The 20,115-nt window shown below is 50.0% G+C and overlaps 1 protein-coding gene across 2 annotated transcripts; it reads right to left on the reverse strand.

Annotated features, from left to right (window-relative positions):
• Positions 1-800: 800 nt before the first annotated feature.
• On the reverse strand, positions 801-19,422 carry SMG9 (SMG9 nonsense mediated mRNA decay factor; the record flags this gene model as incomplete). 2 transcript variants are annotated; one of them, XM_080702948.1, is made up of 13 exons in its annotated part: positions 801-879; positions 2,019-2,163; positions 2,443-2,571; positions 2,705-2,812; positions 3,939-4,045; positions 8,044-8,129; positions 8,806-8,901; positions 11,094-11,205; positions 13,771-13,883; positions 15,952-16,049; positions 16,147-16,402; positions 16,503-16,577; positions 19,273-19,422. In XM_080702948.1, 13 exons carry the CDS (start codon positions 19,420-19,422, stop codon positions 801-803), a joined length of 1,554 nt encoding a protein of 517 aa, XP_080559074.1. The 2 variants fall into 2 exon arrangements, with proteins under 2 accessions (XP_080559074.1, XP_080559073.1); XM_080702947.1 differs by having other exon boundaries at positions 16,147-16,411.
• Between the last annotated feature and the right edge of the window lie 693 nt (positions 19,423-20,115).

A 20,115-nucleotide genomic window follows, 5' to 3' on the forward strand; every position in this document is an offset into this window, starting at 1 on the left:
TAGGGCTGGGGTGTAGCTCAGAGGCAGAATGCCCCTGGGTTCCATCTCCAGCACCACAAAACAAGATGTTGTATTTAGGGATTTAATTCAAGGCAGGCAATGCCAAGAGAGCAGAGACATGAGTGCAGTCACCACAGCTGGACTGTGCACATTCTTATCTACACACACAGAAGGGCGGCTTGATGCCACCCAGGGTAGCAAAGAGCCCTTTCTAAGACCTCCTCCTCAGCAGACATTGGTCTCTAGCTGCTTTTGATAACTGCTCCATGCTGGTGTTCCTGAAAAAAGAGTCATTCACGCTCCAGTGGGTGGCCAGGAATAATCTGCCCTCTCCCCAGGATGGCATGTTGGGTGGAGGGGAGTGAGTAAGAGGAACACGAGAACAGACTTGAACGATCATGTTTATTTGAACCACCAGTTCCGTCCCAATAAAGAGCTCTCTAGACCCTGCCTCACCCTACCGGGATGGCTGGAGGCCAGGGAGAGGGGACTATTGCTCCTGTCCCTGAAGACTTGGCTTCCTGGTGGCCATTCAGACTCCTCTCGCTGCCTGTCCCTGTGAGGGACTTGGATGGGCTGTCCATCCCAGGTTGGGGTGGGATCTCTTAAAGTCACCCCAGGACAACCCCCCAACTGAAGCTGGGGAGCCTGGCCCTGGACACCTCACATCTCTGGGCAGGGAAGTCACGATCCCTTGTCCACCAGGTCTGTTCCGCTGCCCACTCCACCAGAGGGGCGTGTGCTCCCTCACTGTCCAGTGGGGCCCAGGAGGTTCCTGCATGCCTCTCCTCCCCTCGGCATCAGGCCAGCAGGCGGCTGTACTCTGCCAGGGCAGATGACTTTTTCACCCCATCCCAGATCCGGGCAGCATAGTGGAACCTGTGAGAGGAAGACAACAGTCAAGGCAGCTCTGGCTGGGTGCCCCACAGGACAGTGGGGAAACAGAGGCCCTGTGTATGACTCAGCATATGACTTGGAGTCCAAGCCCCTTGCCTGGGATACAGGGAAGACGTCAACCCCAAGGGGAGGTGGCGCTGCTTCTGTCCCTCGGCCAGGGAATCAAAGTTGAAGGCACCGGGCTTGGATGAACACCTGGAAGCCCCACCTCTGAGTCTAACCTGCCACTCCACTCATGCTGGTCCTTGTGATGAAGGGTTCTATCTCTACCTCCCTCCCGTGCGGTGACGGCTGCATAACCACCTACCTCCCACACTCTCCCCTCCCCGCTGGGCCCTGGTTTAGGCCGGGGAGGAGCAGAGCTGGGCTGCACACTGGCTGGTCTGCTCTGCCTGGCGCCCTCAGTGGCTTCCTTCCTGCTGCTGTGTTTGCACTCCAGCTCCGGCTAGCCACAGCTGACTACCAACAGACCCCAGGGAAGCAAGTCACAGGGCGGCTCCAAGCCAAGCAGTTCTTCTTTCGTATTTGTTCCTCTTGGAAATAAGACGAGGCAGGTCTGGACCCATCGGATCTGGGCTCTGGACACAGAAGCCATGCAAAGTACAGGCCAGAGAGTGTGCGGGGCCATGTGGAGCAGAGGGCCAGCAGGCAGGGAGGAGAAAGTGGAGGGAGGTGGTGAGATGCAGCCACCCGACAGGAGCTGGAGAGTACAGCTCCCTTTCCTCCTGCTGATGCCTGGCCCCCATCTCCTGTGAAGCTATGCCCTCAAGTCCACAGAATTAACCAAGTTTAACCAGGCTCACTGGTACTTCTAACAACTGAGTAGCACCTAAGGTGTGTGACCTTGCTGTGTGGTATTTTTCTCTGCATCTAAATTTCCACACCAGTAAAATCTATGATAAGACTTATCTGGCTACTCAGGAGGATTCAAAGTCACACCAAACAACGTTGCCTCGCATGAATGAGGTGCTTAGAAGATGGTAGTAATGATCACTGTTCCAGAAAAGGAATCTCTGGAGTGGAGGGGCTTCATGAAGCCACACAGATCTTTGAGAGCACCCCCTTTAGTCTGCTCCACGGTGGGGCCCCTCAAATTGACGCCCTCTGTGAAGAGCTCTTACCAGTTCTTCTCGGTAAGGATTGTGTGTGACAGCTGCGGCCGAGCCATGGACATCACTTGGCTCCGGAGCTTGCTCACCAAAGACTGGAAACTAGGGTGGCCGCGGTATCCGGGCAGCAGGGAGAAGAGTGGGCTGGAACCGGGCCCTGAAAAGTGGGGATGGGGAAGCTGCGGGTGACAGACTGCTAGGGAGAGGGTCTCCTCGCAGTCAGCATCCTGGGCTTCAAGGGGCACCTCAGAGTTCAGCCCTAGCCCAGCTCTTCCTCTACACTCACAGCTCTGACACCTGCTTCTAAGAAAGGATCCGCGCACTTTAGGGCCAGACCACTTCTCTCAGACCAGATGGGCCCATGTCCCTCCCAGACCAAGGCAGCCCGCGGCAGGCTGCGTCCCCACGGCTCAGGTTCCCTGAGGGGTGGCCGCACCTGCTCTTGGTGGGTTCTCACTCTCTGCTTCACTGTCCATGAAAGGAACCAAGAACAGGTTGACCTCGGAGTCCAGGAAGTCGGGTGGGAGCCCCGGGAAGATGTTGCACTGTAACATGGACAGCGTACCTGGGGAGAAGACACTTCAGCCTGCGGGTAGCTTGCTGCGGGCTTGGGGTCGGGGGAGTCAGGTCAGGGGATGGGGCTGCGACCAGAGTTAAGAGGCTGCTGCGTAGCGCGGGAGGTGGTTTGAGATCCTCACCCTTGTAACGCAAGTGCGAGTGTGCCATGAGCTGGTCGATCATCAGGTGCATCTGCCTCAGTTTCCGAGGACAGAAGTCCTCCCGGCGAGCTTTGTTCTGGAGGAAAACTGAGGATGGGAAGAGACAGGCCACTTGAGGCAGGCAGAGCTTGGCCTGGAGGATGCCCCTTTCTCACCCTAAGGCTCGCCCTCACTCCCAAGTCCACACCACTGTGTCAATACTTATGTAACTTCACTTTAGCACTGTCCAGGCTGATGTAGGGCCCCAGAGGCAAGTCAGATCTCTTCTCTGCCCTCAAGGGGTCTGGCCTAATGGAAAAGACAGCTGAAGAAGATGGCCCTATCATCAGGAGATGACAGGCAACATAGGGGCTGAAGCTAGAGGAGGTAGAAAGACGCTGTGTAGGGCAGGAGTCATAAATGAACTATCTCTGCAGAAGAGAAGTGGAGCGCAGGACAGTGCAGACAAAGGGCGGACGAGCACAGAGGCTGGAGCTTGAAGGCCACTCTGAGGAACCCAGCATTCACTTCTTGAGTCCTGTACTGGGAGATGTCAGGGGCCCCGCAGTGGGCAGATCCATTCTGATCACGGAGCCAGACTCAGACTCTGTGGCTAGGACTGGACTGAGGCAATGGGACCCTGATGGAAGCAGCAGCTAACCGTTTCTTGTGTGTGGTGCTGGGGATGGAACCCAGGGGCATTCTATCTCTGAGCTACACCCCAGCCCTACTTTATTTTTTTTATTATTTTTTAATTTTTTACGTGTCTGAGGATGGAACCCAGGGGCATTTGACCTCCAAGCTACACCCTCTGCCCTATTTTTTATTCTTTATTTTGAAACCGAGTCTCACTGAGTTGCAGAGGGCCTCACTAAGTATCTGAGGCTGTCCGCGAACTGCGATCCTCCTGTCTCAGCCTCCCGAATGCTGGGATTACAAGCGTGCGCCACCACGCCCGGCTCCTACTTTATTTTTTATTTGGAAACAGAGTCTAAGTTGCTAGGGGGCCTCCCTGAGTTGCAGAGGCTGTCCTCGAACCCGCAATTCTCCTGTCTCAGCCTCCCGAGTACTGGGATTACAAGTGTGCGCCACCACGCCCTGCACAGCTAATCCTTTTTTATTTCTCTCCTTAGAACTTTCACTTCCCAAACCCCAACCTCCCCAGAGTGCTCATGGCCTCTATAATCTCATTCTTTCTCCTGCCCACCCATCTAGCCCTCAGGAAACTTCTCACCCAGGTGGGGGTAGTACTCAGTTCCTTCATCGGAGCCTGAAGAGCTGCTGGACTCATGGCTGGGGGACGGGGTGGAGGGCTTCACCATCTCTGCTGTCTGGAGGAACCTGGGGGTTCGGAGTGAAAGGCTGTTGCTCTTCAGTTTCTACGCCCTCTCCAAAGCCTGGGGGATGGGGCTTCCTTTGAAATCCTGATGAAAGCTTTAGCCGTATTCAGAAAATGCTACATTACATGCCAAATTTCTCACACACTTTTAAGAAGTTCTAAGACAACCCTCTCTGACACCAATCCATTGACCTATGTTAACCATACAATTTTTTTTTTCTTTTTTGTGGTACTTGGGATGGAACCCAGGGGCAGTCTATCTCCAAGCTATATCCCAGCCCTATTTTATTCTTTATTTTCAAACTAAGTCTTACTAAGTTGCAGTGGGCTTCATAAATTGCTGAGGCTGGCCAGAAACCTGCAATCCTCCTGTCTCAGTCTCTCAAGTACTGGGATTACAAGTGTGTGCCACCATACTGGGTTAACTGTACAAAATTTTTTTTTATGAGTTTATCCTATTAAAAAAATTGCCAGCTGGGCGTGGTGGCGCATGCTTGTAATCCCAGCATTCAGGAGGCTGAGACAGGAGGATCTCAGTTCGAGAACAGCCTCAGCTACTTAGTGAGGCCCTCTGCAATTCAGTGAGACCCTGTTTCAAAATAAAGAATAAAAAATAGGGCTGGGGGTGTAGCTTGAAGGTAAAATGCCCTGGGTTCCATTCCCAGTACCAAACACACACACACACACACACACAAAAAAAAAAAAAAAAAAAAAAAAAAAATTTGCCAGAGCTGGGTGTGGTGACACACACTTGTAACCTCAGTACTTGGGAGGCTGAGATAAGAGGATTGCAGGTTCAAGGACAGTCTCAGCAAATAGACTCCCACCAATGAGACCCTGTTTCAAAATAAAAATAAAATTGATCTGGGAGTGTAGCTCTCCCTAGTACAAAAAAAAAAAAAAAAAAAAAAAAAAAAGCCAGGCATGGTGGCATGTGTTTACAGTCCCAGCTACTCAGGAAATGGGGGCAGGAAGATCACTTGAACTGGCTTGGGCAAGAGACCCCAACTCAAAATGGGAAAAAAAAGACTCAGTTTATTTTTTGGTTTCTAGGTTCACAGCAAAACTGAAGTTCCCAGATACCGCCTGCCTCCACACATGTATATACACAGCCTCCCCCACTATCAACATCAATTTCACCCACCAAAGGAGTGTATTCATTACCACTGATGAACCTATCCCAACACACCATCGTCACCCGAAGGCTGTCATTTACACTGGGCTCACTCTTGGTACAGTGCATTCCTTCACAGTATGGACAAATGATAACGACACGTATTCAGCATCACAGCATCACACAGGGTAGCTTCACTATCCTAAGAGTCCTGTGCTCTGCCATTTCATGACTCCCTCCACCGCTAGTCCCTGGCAACCACTCTTGTCTCTATACTTTCGTCCTTCCCAGAATGTCATAAAGCTGGAATCATACACTAGCCTTTTCATACTGGCTTCTTTCACTTAGTATTATGTATTTAAATTTCCTCCATGCCTTTTATGGCTTGATAGCTCATTTCTTTTCAGCACTGAATAATATGCCATTGTCTGAATGTACCAGTTTCTTTATCCATTCACCTCCTGAAAGACATTTTGGTTGCTTCCAAGTTTGGGCAATTATAAGCTGCTTTAAATATCTATGTGTGGGTTTTTATGTGGACATGTTTTCAGTTTATGCTATTTAAAAATAATTCTTCCAAAGCCAGACATGGTGGCATATGCTTGTAATTCCAGTACTTGGGAGGTTGAGACAGAAGGATCATAGGTTCGAGTACAGCCTCAGTAAGTAGCGAGACTCTCATCAACCCAGTGAGACCTTGTTTCCAAATAAAAATAAAATAGGTCTGGGGACATTAGCTCAGAGGGAGAATGCCCTTAGGCTCAATCTCCAATTCTAAAGGGGAAAAAAAATTCTTCCAAGTCAAGTGTGGTGGAACTTGGGAATCTGAGACAGGAAGATGGCAGGTTTGAAGGACAGCCTCAGTAAGAGTCAGACTCTGATCAACCTAGACTCTGTTTCCAAATAAGAACCAAAACTGGGCTGGAGTATAACCTAAAGGCAAAATGCCTCTGGGTTCAATCTCCAGTATCCCCCCCCCCCCCCCGCCAAAAGCTTCCAATTATGTAAAAGTATGTAAGAGTAAATAAAATAGACCTGTCTCAGATATTTAATATACTTGTCATGGGAATGAATCCTAACGGGTGGTGGTAGGAGTTATGTTTTAGGACTGTCTCTTAAATCTGGTCACAACAGACCTGGGTCTACTAGTGGCAAGACCCAGAGCTCATCTCCATCTCCACTGTTACTAATAGAGTCAGTAGGCCTCCATATATCAACTACTTTCTATGTTATGTATCAGATACTTCACTGAGTGCTTTAAATTTCTGTAACTCAAACAGGTGTGGTGGTGCACCTTTGTAATCCCAGCATTTGGGAGGCTGAGACAGGAGGATCGTGGTTCACGGACAGCCTCAGCTACTACTTGGGCCCTTTGCAACTCAGTGAGACCCTGTTTCAAAATAAAGAATAACATAGGGCTAGGGTGTCACTCGGAGGTAGAACACCCCTGGGTTCCATTCCCAGTACTGAAGAAAAAAAATTATAACTCACTAAATCTGCACAAAATGGAACTGAGGAAAAACACACGCCCAATAAGAGGTGGGATTTAAACCCAGGACTGCCTGACTTCTGCTTCCTAACCTATGAGTTCTGCTCGTTTTCTCTGCATGGGCTCCTTGGCCAATAATAACGCCTCTCCCGCCCAGGTCCTCTGGAGCCTATGGCCAAGAGGAATCCTCGTGGCTGTATATTCTGAACTAGTCTTGTCTCGAGGCATTTCTGGAACCTACAGTTGCTTCAGGTAGGACTCCTCCAGGTCCTGCTTACCTCTCTTTTCCTCCTTGCAAAGGTACTAGTGGGATGGCACACATGCCTGGAGGAGATGGACAACGAAACTCCAAGGACAAGACAAGCCAGGCCCTTGTGCTATTCACTCACAAGTTTGTATTAAATATGACAGCCAGCCGGGCATACTGGTGCATGCTTGTAATTCCAGTAATTGGGAGGCTGAGACAGGAGGTTCACAAATTTGCAGCCACCCTCAGCTACTTGTTGAGGCCCTCCACAACTTAGTGAGCTCCTGTTTCAAAAATAAATAATTGGGCGTGGGGACTCACGCTTGTAATCCCAGCATTCGGGAGGCTGAAACCAGAGGTTCATGGTTCATGGATAGCCTCAGCTACTTAGTGAGACCCTGTTTCAAAATAAAGAATAAAAAAAAAAAAATAGGGCAGGGATGTGGCTTGGAGGTAGAATGCCCCTGGGTTCCATCTCCAGACCCGCAAAAAAAAAAAAAAAAAGGGCTGAGGGTGTAGCTTGGAGGTAGAATGTCCCTGAGTTCCATCCCCAGTATGCCCCCCACCCCACGTGCGCACGCCACTGTTTGAGGTGCTGGAGACCCTGACCTCCTGTGGCTTACATTCTAAAGTTGGAGAAAAATCATTAGGAAATCTATAATATCCCAGTACAATGAAGAAGAACAGCGGGGCTGGGGAGGGAACGCCATGATGGATGGTCAGAGAAGGCCTGGTTGACGTGAACAGCATGAGGGAGTCTGAGAAGATCTGCAGGAAGTGTTTCCAGCCGGAGGACGGAGTGCACTATAGGTGGCAAAGCCCACTGTGTCTTCGCTGAAAGGCGAGGGGAGCAAGGGAGATCAACAAGGTAGCGGATGGCACAGGACCCTGTCAGGCAAACATGGGAAGGCCTCTGGATGTTACTCTCAGTGATGCAGTCAGCGGAGGGTTGTAAGCATTTGTGTGTGTGTGTGTGTGTGTTTGCGGGGGTTAGGAGGGGATGACCCCGATGCACACAGGCATGCTCACAATCCTGTTTTCAAAAGGGTACAACTGGCTACTGTGTGGAACCTGTGAAACTCCGAGCAGTGGCTCCATCTCTGGGCCTCTGTCTCTTGCCTCACTCCCCCCCTCCCCACCTGCTTCTCACCTGTACAGACTGAGGTCTGTGAACCAGTCCTGGACAACAATCACCACATGGCAGACCGTGAAGAGGAAGGCAGCAATCTGGAGTGACTGAGGTAGGCAGAAAGGATGACAGGGTTAAGGGTCTCTCCTGCCCTGACTGTGGTCCCTGATCCCAGGACTTAGCTGAGGGGCAGCAGGGCAAGAACCTCAGAGCCCTTAAGCAACTCTTTGTGCCAAGTACTACTCAGGCATTTCCCTTATAGGCCAATCCTGAATGAGGCAAGGTAAGAAGCATCGCCCCACTCTACACAGAAGGACTCTGTGGGTTGAGGGAAGGATGGGAAATCAAAGCTTGAGGGGCAGGGCCAGGGGTTGAGGCAGATCTGAGTCTCGGTGCTTTCTCTCTCCACAGCCCTCGGGGTACCCAGCTCTCTTATGAAGCAGAAACTGGCTAGGCATGGTGAAGCATGCCTGTAATCCCAGTACTTGGGAGGCTGAGACAGGAGGATCACAGGTTTGAGGCCAGCCTCAGAAACTTGGTGAGACCCTATTTATAAAAAATAAATTTAAAATAATAAAAAATAATAAATTATTTATAAAAAATAAATAGGGCTGGGGGTGTGTGGCTCAGAGGTAGAATGCTGCTGGATTCCCCAGTACAAAAAAAAAAAAAAAAAAAGAAGCAGAACCTTAAGTCAACAGCTGTATCTAGCTGCCTATTAGATCTCGGGAGGCTGGGAGTGGGAGTAACATCCTTACCCCTCGGCCTGTGCCAGCCCCTCACCTGCATCTCAACGTAGGTGTGGGGAAGGTTGTACTCTGGAGGCAGTTTGCGGTCGTTATTGATGAGATGGTCCAAGATGGAGGGGCTCAGGATGGGCTGAGCAAGGGAGAGGAGACAACATGAGGGAAGGCCGGCCGCAGCAGCCTCAGCTCCGCGCGCTGAAGGCAAACGCGGCCTCTCGAGGACAAAGCAAGGTCAGAAACGTAAGCAGGCAATTTCTAATCAGTACAGGGCTAGTCAGCAAGAGGCGGCGAAAGAAAAACATTTCAAAGCAGATATGCTTTCCACGGCTCTTACAAATCATCACTGCTCTCACGCACCTCAAGCCCAAAGCGAAGTCATCTCCTAGTGCTAATAAATTTAACATTTACTTGAATGAGTCACCTCCCTTAACAACTCTTTTTATTGTTAGTTGTTTCATATACTATTAAAACTGTGCTATGATAATTAACATAGGTCAAAAACAATGATTAGTGTGAAATTTGGTGAGGATTTAAAAATTACATCAATGCATGTAAAATAATCAGTAGTGAGCTCGACAAACTTTTCTTAAAGGAACATTCAGCTGAACGATGACAAAAGGAGCTGGGGGTGTAGCTCAGTGGTAGTGTGCGTGCCTAGCATACGTGAGGCCCTGGTTTCAATCCCCAGCACCACAGACAAAGAAAAAGAAAAAAGGAAAAAAAAGAAAGAAAAAGGACAAGAGCTAAAATAGCTCAAGAGCCTTACAGCTTCTTACTGCAGTGAGTGGATTTCTCTTGGCAAGGAATTCTTTCACAACTGCTCACTTTCTAGAACACCGAACACTGAGCAGGGCTCTGCTCTGCCTTGTCACCTTCCTTTCTTCCCCTCACAGGCCTCCCAGCTCCCAGCCAGGCTGGTCTATCTCCAGGTCCTGGTGGTCCCTGCACAGGGCATGGCACACAGTGCTCACCTCACATCTGTAGGTCTTTCACTTTCTGTGCCATCGAGTCCCAGTGACCAGAACTCTGTTTCGCCGAGTATGAGCACCGACCAGGGCCCAGACCCTGTGACCCAAAGTGCTCAACGGGTAGGGAGTGGGAGCACGCACTGGCAAATCACTCGCCTTACTGGGAAGCACACACAGGCAACAGTGGCCAGCAGAGAAGGGAAAGGCTTCAGCGAGCAGGCCATACCCCAAGGACTCTTCAGGGAGGACAGGACTTTAGCCAGGCAAAAGGCAACAAACAGAACATTCTTCAATGACAAGACTAATAGCTAAGAGTATTTAGCATCTAATTCAGAATGGGTACTGCCATTAGGACTTGATTTATATTGGCCTTTGAAATCTCACAAAAACCCTAGGAAGTAGCCAATTATTTTCCCCACTTAAGAAAACTGAGGAATGGAAATGTTAAACGACTCGACCAAGGTCACAATGTTCACGGTGGTTTCAGGCAAAGAGAACAAGATGTAGAAGGTCCAGGGAGAGAGCCCCCAGGAGCGGGCCTGTGTGTCAGGCTGGCGACTGATGCAGTGAGGGAGAGGAGAGACAAACGGAAAGAGTCGAGCCACACAATTCGGTGCCAGTCTGAGGGAGCCTGGACTCTGCCCAAGAGCACGGGAGAAGATGAGGAAAGCTTCCAGGCAGATGCACGAGAGGGGAGTTCTACGACAGTGACAAGCCTTGTGCCTAACCACGCACTTGGCCTGAGTAGTTCCACCGAGCCTCAGAGCTCCTAACAAGCTAAGTTCAGCTCTCACAGATGAAGAGCTGAGTTTTGTGGGTTTTTTTTGGTGGTACTGGGGGTGGAACCCAGAGGCTTTCTACCTCCGGGCTATACTCCCAGACCTTTTTTATATTTTATTTGGAAACAGGGTCTCACAAAGTTGCTGAGAGCCTCACTAGGTAGCTGAGGCTGGCTTCAAACTTGTGCGATCCTCCTGTCTCAGCCTCCCAAGCGCGGGGATTACAAGCGTGCGCCACCACGCCCGGCAAGAGCTGAGTTTTAAAACTTAAAATCTGCCCAGCTGATAAGAATTAAGGAGCAGGATATGAACAGAGACAGACTTCAAGGCCCACACTTCAAAGCACCAGAAGTATACTAGAAGATCCTCCAGGCTATGGAGCACAAAGTGAATGGGAGGGGGGCAAAATTTAACACAAAAGACTAAGGGCCCAGAAGAGAGATAATCTGCCCAAAGGAACCCAGTACGTGCATGGCTTGGTAGAAGCACAGAGAATTCATGCGGGGTTCTGGCTTTAAAAACTCCAGCATGGGGCTGAATATGGCAAGAGGCAGGGTGAAACAAGTGGGGGCTGGCACCTGTGTGTCCAGGAAAACAATCCGCTCTTGGGTAATAAAGAAGTCGATACCACTGGTCTGGTTGCCACCTCGTTCCTTCATTTCAGCACTCTGGGCCCGGAAAACATACGCTCTGTGAAGAGGAGCAGGTGGGGGCACATGAGAGTTATTACGGTTCTTGGTCTCTAATGCTTCCAGAGTTGAGCCCTGCACAGGAGCATGGGAGAGGTTTCCCCGCCTGCCCACTAAGCCTCCCCTCAGTGCCCGGGGAGGAGCATGTTTTGTACCACATGACTTTACTCCTACCCGTAAGTGGATACATTAGTTCAGTTAACAAAGCCATGAGACTGAGGTACTTCAGAGCAGCAAGTCTTCCAGACCTCCAGGATTCAAAACTCAGCTCTGGCTCTTCCTAACTCTGTGGTTTTGGGCAAATTCCTAACCCCTTTCTCATCAGTTTCCTCATTTGTAAAATGAGGACAATAATAGAACCCAACTTTTAGGATTAATGAGGTATATACGAAGCCCTTAAAATAGCAGCTAACACATATAGTGACATGTAGTTGTTACCTGTCAAAGTGTTCCTGCTATATGCCAGGCCCCGAGATGAACCACTGAATGCCCTCCACCCCACGGTGAAAGACCTTGGAGTCTTGGTCCCAGTTCCTCCCGTCAGGCAGGTATTCCTCATTACCACCTGTGCTGCGTGCTGGGGATATGAGGGAAAGATCGGCAGAGCTGGACCTTACCCTAAACCGCTGTTCAACTGCGCGACTCTGACAGAGTTGATCTTTACCTTTTTCAACTTGTAAACCAGGGTAACAGCTATCTATCTATCTGTCTACTGAAGAGTAATTTCTACCTCTTCAGGATGCTTACTTGTCTGACAAAGAGCAGGTATCCTCCCATCTACATCTAACACACATTGTAAGAAACCTTCCTATCTGGCAGACAGCAGAATGGAGCACGCAGTGAGCAGGAAAGGCAAAGTGAGCAGGAAAGGATCACGGTTCGAGGACAGCCTCAGCTACTTAGTTTGGCCCTCTGCAACTCAGTGAGACCCGGTTTCAAAATAAAGAATAAAAAATAGTAAGGCAGGGGGTGTAGCTCAGAGGTCGAATGCCCCCGGATGGATCCCCAGACCCCCCCCCCCAAAAAAAAAGAGAGGTGCCTTGTACAAAAACCAGTACTAGTAAGAGCAGGCAGAATGGGATGGGGGATAGGAAGGAAAGGCAGCAGAGAAGAGGTCATACAGGTCCTTGTAGGGCATGGTCAGGATCTGGAGTTTTGGCCTGTGAGCCTGAAGAAGCCCCTAATAAGTGAAGGTAGGACAGAAACCAATCTTGGTTTGAAAGGCTCCCCTTTGCTCCTATGGGCAAGAACTGTAGGGTGGGAAGAATGGAGACTAGCTCATAAAGCCTAGTACTCTGCGGCTCCTTGCTGACTCTCTGGCTTCATCTCCTATAACTCCCCTTCTTCGTCATCATCCTCTGTTTGTGGGCTGAGCACATATAAGCTGGGCCAGTGGAATTCTCTCTTGGTTGGGAATCTGAACCAAGCATGGGGAATTGCTGCTAGCTGGAGGTGAAAGCTAAAATGGAAATGAAGCTACCCAAGAAAGCTGTGGCTATTCCAGAGTGGAGCACGACTCACAACTAAACAGAGAAAAGGAGGGATGGACTGACCATGGGAAGAGGCAGGGGACCCTCGCAGCTCCAGTTCCAGAGGGTGTATATTCTCACAATGGTGATTCCTAGCCCTTTGTGGGTCTCCATCAGCCCCGTCTAAGGCCTAGTGAAAACTATGGATCCTTTCCCTAGAAGAAAAGTCCAACTGAGGATGTGTTTAAGATTCTGCATATATTCTTCATGGATTCTTTAATGCCCATCTGTGGAGTCCCAGGTGACATAATTTTGCTTATATAACAAACCCCTATTTTCTTGCTATAACTTGCATGGGTCTCTGTTTCTCACTAGCCTAAGCAGCTGTTATCCCTTCTCATCCCCCATTCTGAATCTTCCTTAATTAGACTATATATCTCCCAACTCCCTAATCCCTGACTTTCTTCCCTTCCTTTTCTGTCCCCAATTTCAGGGACTATTTCTTAAGATCTCCCCTCTCCTTTGGCTTTGCCTTTTCTCTTCGTAATCATACTCCATCCTAATGGATAGTGCCATTTTCCTAAGGTAACCAGGCAGGGCTGGGGGTGGTCCACAACCCACTTCCCGTGTCCAGATCTGATCAGCCACTGTCCTGTGAGCACCTGGGTCTGTGCCAGGTACTTGTTAATTTTTGCCTTCTTAACCCTACTTTATCCTCTCCAAACCCATCTGAAAGTGGGGAATTAGGAAGTAAAGTGACCTGTTCAGTGTCAACCAACTGCTAAGTAGCAGGGTTGAGCCTGCGGCAGTCTAAATCCAAAGCCTTAATTACTCCAATATCAAACTTCCTGGCTATACCATTTCCTGCAAGGCAGGAAGGGATGGAGAGAAGAGCAAGCCTGGCTGCCTTGGAGTTACACGGATTCCATCCGGCCCATAATTAACCTCATCTAATGAAGATATTTAGACCTAGGGAGGGGAGACAGTTTCCCAAGTCCTTTGGTAATACCATTTATTACACCCAGGTTCAGCCCTCCGTTGGCCCAGGTGGGTTCCCACCCCCTCCTGTGGGCACCCCTAACTCAGGCTCCCCTCACCTCTGGTCTTCCTCTGGCGTGTTGGCTGACAACAATGACATGACCATGGACTTGCCTGTCCCCTGGAGACCCAGGACACCAACCACCAACACATCAGTCTGATCCAATAGGTACTGTGGGAAGATATGGGAATATCATTCACAAATTGTCAGATAATAGTGTGAGACAGAGCACCCTGAAGACGTCTGGGGCTTACCCATCTGCTTAACCAGATATGAAGAAAAATATCTGTGGTCCCAATCTCCTCATTCGGGCAAGAGGCCTGTGTTCTGTGTTGTGAGAGGGTTATGTGGAATGTTGTGGGTGCAGAGAACAGCATCTGAGAGAGCTCTGAAGTAGAAAAGAGCCCGGTGTCGTCAAGAAACCAAAAGGAAGTCAGAGTGGCTGGGATGAAGGGAGAAAAAGGGAAGTTAGATCTGGGGGAGGAGAAGGTGAGAGGCACTGGAACAGATGGGCAGATTAGCGAACACAGGACTAGGTAACGAAGGGCTACTGCAGCAGACTCCGGGAAGGGGTCCTACTTCAGGAAAATGGGGATGCAAGGGGAAGCATGACAAAGGGAATGTATGTGGAAGAGGAGACTGGGATATTCAGGCTCTCATTTGTGGGATTTAAGAGGCCTAGAAGTTCTTGAAACCTTTGATTCTGTGCCACCAGCTTGGCTGACTTTTACCACCAGGGGGCGTAAGAGACACTGCTCAGGTAGAAGAGCTTTGCTCTCAGTTGTAGCTGCTCCTTAGAATCAACAGAAGAGCTTAAGAAGAAAAACAAAATGCATATCTTGGGCCTAACCAGGATTTAATCAGCTTTAACACCTCAGAAAAAGGATGTCTAAAGCTGGGCGCAGTGTGGTGCATGCCTGTTATCCCAGTACTTGGGAAGCTGAGACAGGAGGATCACAGGTTCCAGGCCAGCCTCAGCAAACTAGTGAGACCCTGTTTCAATAACAAAGACAAAACAAAACAACAACAACAAAAAAAGAGCTGGGCGTGGTGGCGAATGCTTGTAACCCAGTACTCAGGAGGCTGAGACAAGAAGATCTCAGGTTTGAGGACTGCCTCAGCAACTGGTGAGACTCTTCAACCTAGTGAGACCCTGTTTCAAAACAAAAATAAAATAGAGCTCAGAGGTAGAATGGCCCTGAGTTAATCCCTAGTACCACACCCACACAAATTTTTTTAAAATGAACTGAGGGTGTAGCTTGGAAATAGAGTGCCTCTGGGTTCAATCCCCAATAACACAAAAATAAACAAATAGTAAGCAAAATTTAAAATTCTATTCTTTGCCGGGCGTGGTTGCGCACGCTTGTAATCCCCACGCTTGGGAGGCGGAGACAGGAGGACCGCGCAGGTTCAAAGCCAGCTGCGCTGGCTTAGGAGACCCTGTTTCCAAATTTAAAAAATAAGTCTGGGAGTGTAGCTTGGAGGTTTCCAGGAACCCCGGTACCACCAAAAATAAATAAATAAATAAATTAATTAATTAATTAAAATTCGATTCTTTAGTTGTACTAGTCCCATTTCAGATGTTCAATAGTCTCATATAAGATAGTGGCTACCATACTAGATAGTGCAAACATAACTATTTCATCACTGCAGAAATATCTAGCGATGATGCTAATGGGTAGGGCCTGGAAATCTTTCTTTCTTTTAAAGCTCCCAGCCGATGTCAGTGTGAAATAAGACATAAAAGAGGCAGGATGGGCTGGGCATGTTGTCATGGTAAGTGCAGGCTGCTGAAGACAAAGCGAGGTGTAATATGATGGATTAGTGGGAGAAAAAGCAGCAGAAAAGTGGAGGTAGATATTCTGGTCCAAGAATGTGGTGTGTGAACCAAAACAGGGGTGCTGGCATGGGGGACCTCTAGATTCAACCAACTGATGCTGAGACCATGTGGGTTTTGACTGATCAGGAGGAGTACTGTGGCAGCAGAGCCCAACAGACGGCCTTGCTGTGGGATGGCACAGGAGATCCCAGGGGACCCGAAGGGGTAGTGAGAGCACCCCGTCACCAGTAGTATCAAAGTGCTTTAGTATTTTAATAACGGATGGACACTCAGCCCTGGATAGGTGACAACGTTCTGATTCTACCCCTCTTACTGCTGCAGCTGCCTGAAAGCTGTTTCGTCTGGTCTGCCTACCCCAGCTGGAGGTGGGGTGGAGGGACAGAGCGAAGGGCTCCGTACCTCTATGGCACTGTCACACCAATTCATCTGGTCATCCACCAACTTGATGCTGTGCTTCATGCGCTCTGGTGGCAGCAGTTTGGCCTGGCCCACAACAGCTAGAGACAGGAGAAAGCAAAAGACAGGAGATGTGGCGAGGGTCTGCGCACAATGGCGTGCCAGCTCCCAACCTGATCCTGCCCGGCCCCAACTCACGGTCCATGGCTGCTGGTGCGGCGGTCCCCATGCCCCTGTTCTGGATCTGGTACACAGGCTGTGTGGGTCTCTGCCCCTCTTTCTCTCCCTTGGGTGGTGCGGGGGCTGCAGGGGGCGGTGGGGCAGTGCCCTCAGGGGTAGAGGCACCTGTCACAGCCACAGGCCCTTTCCCCTCCTCCCGTGGCTTCATGAGGACGATGGGCTTCTCCAGAGGGGGTGGAGCAGGTGGTGCGGCCGGGGCAGCTGGAGGTGGAGGCTGCTTTGACTATGGGAGTAAGAAGGTTTCAGCCAAGGGAGGAGATCCCTTCCCAAATCGCTCCCCTTCTCCCTCCTTCCAAAGGTTCTTCCCAGCTCACCCGCTCCGCTGGAGGTTTTGAGAGGATGATAGGGGTTTTCTGCATGACAGAAGTGCTCGCCTCCTCGCTGCCATCCTGTGGTAAGGAAGGACACTTACTCAGGAATGGCTCCCGGCTCTCTTGGCCACTCCAGATGGCCTTACATGCCAGGCACTACTTTGAAAGTCTCCATGTGTCACCTCCCTCTCATCCTACCAATGATCCTGTGAGACAGGTAGTACTATTACTCTCGTTTAACCAATAAAGGAACTGCGGCACAGAGAGACTGAGTGGCTTGCTCAAAGTCACAATTACTAAGCAAGGAAGCCAGGATTTGAACCCAGGCAGCCTGGCTCCGGAACCAGGTCTTCCATCATACTTATCAGCTGCCTCTGCTATGCAAGTCCACATGAAAAAAAACTAGGCCTTCTGTAGCCAGAAAGAGCCGGGTTCAAACCTGGTCCCATCTCATGCTGCCCTGTGAACACGAATAAGGCACTACCCTCATTCCTGCCTCCGCTTTCTCCTCTGGCCAATGGTGACCGTCGTTCCTTCCCCACTGGACTATAATGAAAACACAAGAAGACAGAAGCTGCTAACTGACCAGCATGGCACCTGACCCAGTGCGAGCTGCTGGCAATGCCTGCTGTCCTGGTCACTTCTTCCTCAGCCCTGTTCCTGCTCCTGGGGGCCGTGGGCAGATTCCCACACGTTGCCCTCCTCTGCACGCCTCTCTGGCTCCCCCTCATCTTGAGAGAGTAGAGACAGAGAGACCTGAGTTGGAATCCTGTTCCTCGTCTGCTTCCTTGAGTAACTCAGGAGGGTCTTGACCTCTTTTTTTTTTTGGTGGTACTGGGGGTGGAACCCAGAGGCTTTTCTACCTCCGGGCTATACTCCCAGACCTATTTTATACTTTATTTGGAAACAGGGTCTCACTAAGTTGCTGAGAGCCTCACTAAGCAGCTGAGGCTGGCTTCGGACCTACGTGATCCTCCTGTCTCAGCCTCCCAAGCGCGGGGATTACAAGCGTGCGCCACCATGCCCGGTGGTCTTGACCTCTTACTAGGTCCGTTTCTTCACCCAAATGTCAAGTTTAAACTGCTGACTTCTCCAGCTCACAGTGAAGAGCAAACAAAAGGATGACATGAAAGTGCTATGGCAGCCGGGCGTGGGGATGCACATCTTTAATCCCAGTCCTTGGGAGGCTGAGACAGGAGGATTGCAGGTTCAAGGCCAGCCTCAGCAAGCAGTGACACTCTCATCAACCTAGTGAGACCCTGTTTCAAAATAAGAATAAAATAAGTCTGGGGTATAGCTCAGAGGTAGAATGCTCTTGGGTTTTATCCTTAGTACTATTTAAAAAAAAAGTGCTATGGCAAGAAAAAGTGTTTCAAGAGAGAACCTAAGACAGCAGGCTAAGGGCTTCCAGGAGGGCAGGGAGGGGTGGGTGACACCGGGGAAGGAGACCACGAGGGTGGGGAGATGGGAAGAGAGGATGTAGAACACTGGTACCTGACTAACAGAGAGGAAGGGGGAAGACGGAGGCACCTAGGACAAGGCCCAGTGGGCTGACATTGATACAGGAAGAAGAAATGTGAGGAGAAATGGCAGGGAGATGCTGAGGTCGGCAGGATGCAAGGCGCCCGTGAGTTAGGAAGCCTGTGGGGCTCAGTGGCAAAGTCAGGGACATCAATGAGATCTGGCAGCTGCCTGTTCAGGGACTAAAGGTGGTAGTGTAGGAAGATGGTAACACAGTCCAAAAGGGTGGCGTGGAGGATCTACATGCTTTCATTGATGCTGTGACCCAAGAGGAAGAAGAAGCACGAGTTCAGCTCACTGTGAACAGTTTACTCTTCACACCTGTGGGTTTGGGCTCAGAAAGTGGCCCCAAATATTGCTTTCTTCTGCCCTATCAAGTATCTCTGAGGTAGGCAGGGTCCTAGAGAAAGAACCCAGAGGGCAAGTTCTGGTTTCCATAACAGAGTGAGGCAGGATCCAGGTACACACTGAGGCCTCCTGATCAGGGCACTGTCTACGGAGGACAAAATGATGCCATCTGTCAAGCTGGACCTGGATCGAAGGCCCAGCCCCAAAGCTTGCTGACTCTGTGAGTTGGGACAAGTCCCTTCACCTTGGGATTCATTTTCCTTATTCGTAAAATCAGACCTGTCAAAGTTCTACCTCTAGGGCAGGTGTAAGGCTTGGGAAGACCCAAAGGAGGTAGAACACTCTGGACAGCGCCAGCACACTGGAATGCTGCTCAATATACAGAAACGGTTCCTCTTGTTTTTATTCTACCGCTCTGTGAAACACAAGCCTGTGGCCGCTCAAATCTTCCAGTGCCGTTTCACTCACAGCAAGGTCCCAAGTCTTTCTGATACTTTACTGGGTTCTTCAGGATCTGACCTCATCTCTCTCTCCCTCCCATCTCATCCCTGCAGTCATGCTGGCCTCCCGGCTACTCTTGAACACACTGGATACAGGCCACCTCAGGGCCTCTGTACCTGCCCTCCTGTCTAGAATGCTCTGCAACTCTGATGTCAGCACGGCTGGTTCCTACTTCCTTCAGGTCTCTGCTCAAAAGTCACCTCTTCAGAGAGGCCTTCTCTGATCAAGTCATTTGAAACGGCCCTCTTTATCATTCTCCTCCTTCTTACCCCGGGACAGCAATCCGTTTTGTTCAGAGATCTATCCCCAGAACCTGATTAAAGCCCGGCCCGTGGCAGGTGCTCAACAAACATTTGTGAGACAAAGGGATATATGAATACTGTCTTTGGGTCCAGACACTCACACGTCTCTCTCTTTCCCATGGTGCGATGTAGTCTCTTTCCCGACCCCCAGGCCCGGAGAGATTCTGGGGCCCACCAGAGCCGGGCTCCTTCCACCGCCGGCGCCGCTCCAGCCCATAGAGTCCAGGCTGACTGTGTCCGGACTCAGACATGGTCACCTACAGAGGGAATGAGGGCATTTCAGGGCAAAGAAAGTCTCTCCCCACTCCACATGGCCTGCCCTGGACTGTATGAAGGCTCTTCCTTGCAAAACAGAGCTCTGTGGCTGTAGCACCAACTGCCAGCTGGCTCCAATACCCATTCCTCACTTCTTCCAGAAGAGTAAAAGTCTCAGTTTGGAGCTAAGTACATAGCCATCAAGAACACATTTCTCAGCTTTGTTTGCAGCTAGGTGTGGCAACGTTACTAAGTACTTTCTGGCAAATGGTATGACACTGAAAGTACGGTTTGGCGCCTTCAGAAACTTTCCTTTACAGAAGCTGGCATGTTCCTTTTGTCTCTTCCTCCTGGCTGGAAGGAATGTGGGTGTGGAGGTTGGAGCTCAGGCAGCCATACTGGGCTGGGAGGCAACTTAATGTAGGCATGGTAAAACAAGACACAAGATTTGGCAGTTCCACACGAACCTTAAATTGCCTGTCTCTGGAGAAAGAGAAACAAACACATTTCTATCTTGTTTTTTTTTTTTCTTCAGTACTGGGAGTTGAACCCAGGGCATTCTATCTCTGAGCTACTCCCCCAGCCCTGTTATTTTCCCCCTTTATTTTGACACAGCGTCTCACTAAGTTGCAGAGGGCCTCACTAAATAGCTGAGGCTGGCCATGAACCTGTGATCCTCCTGTCTCAGC

The sequence above is a fragment of the Muscardinus avellanarius genome (genome assembly GCF_963383645.1).
Source record: "Muscardinus avellanarius genome assembly, chromosome: 10".
NCBI lineage: Eukaryota > Metazoa > Chordata > Mammalia > Rodentia > Gliridae > Muscardinus > Muscardinus avellanarius.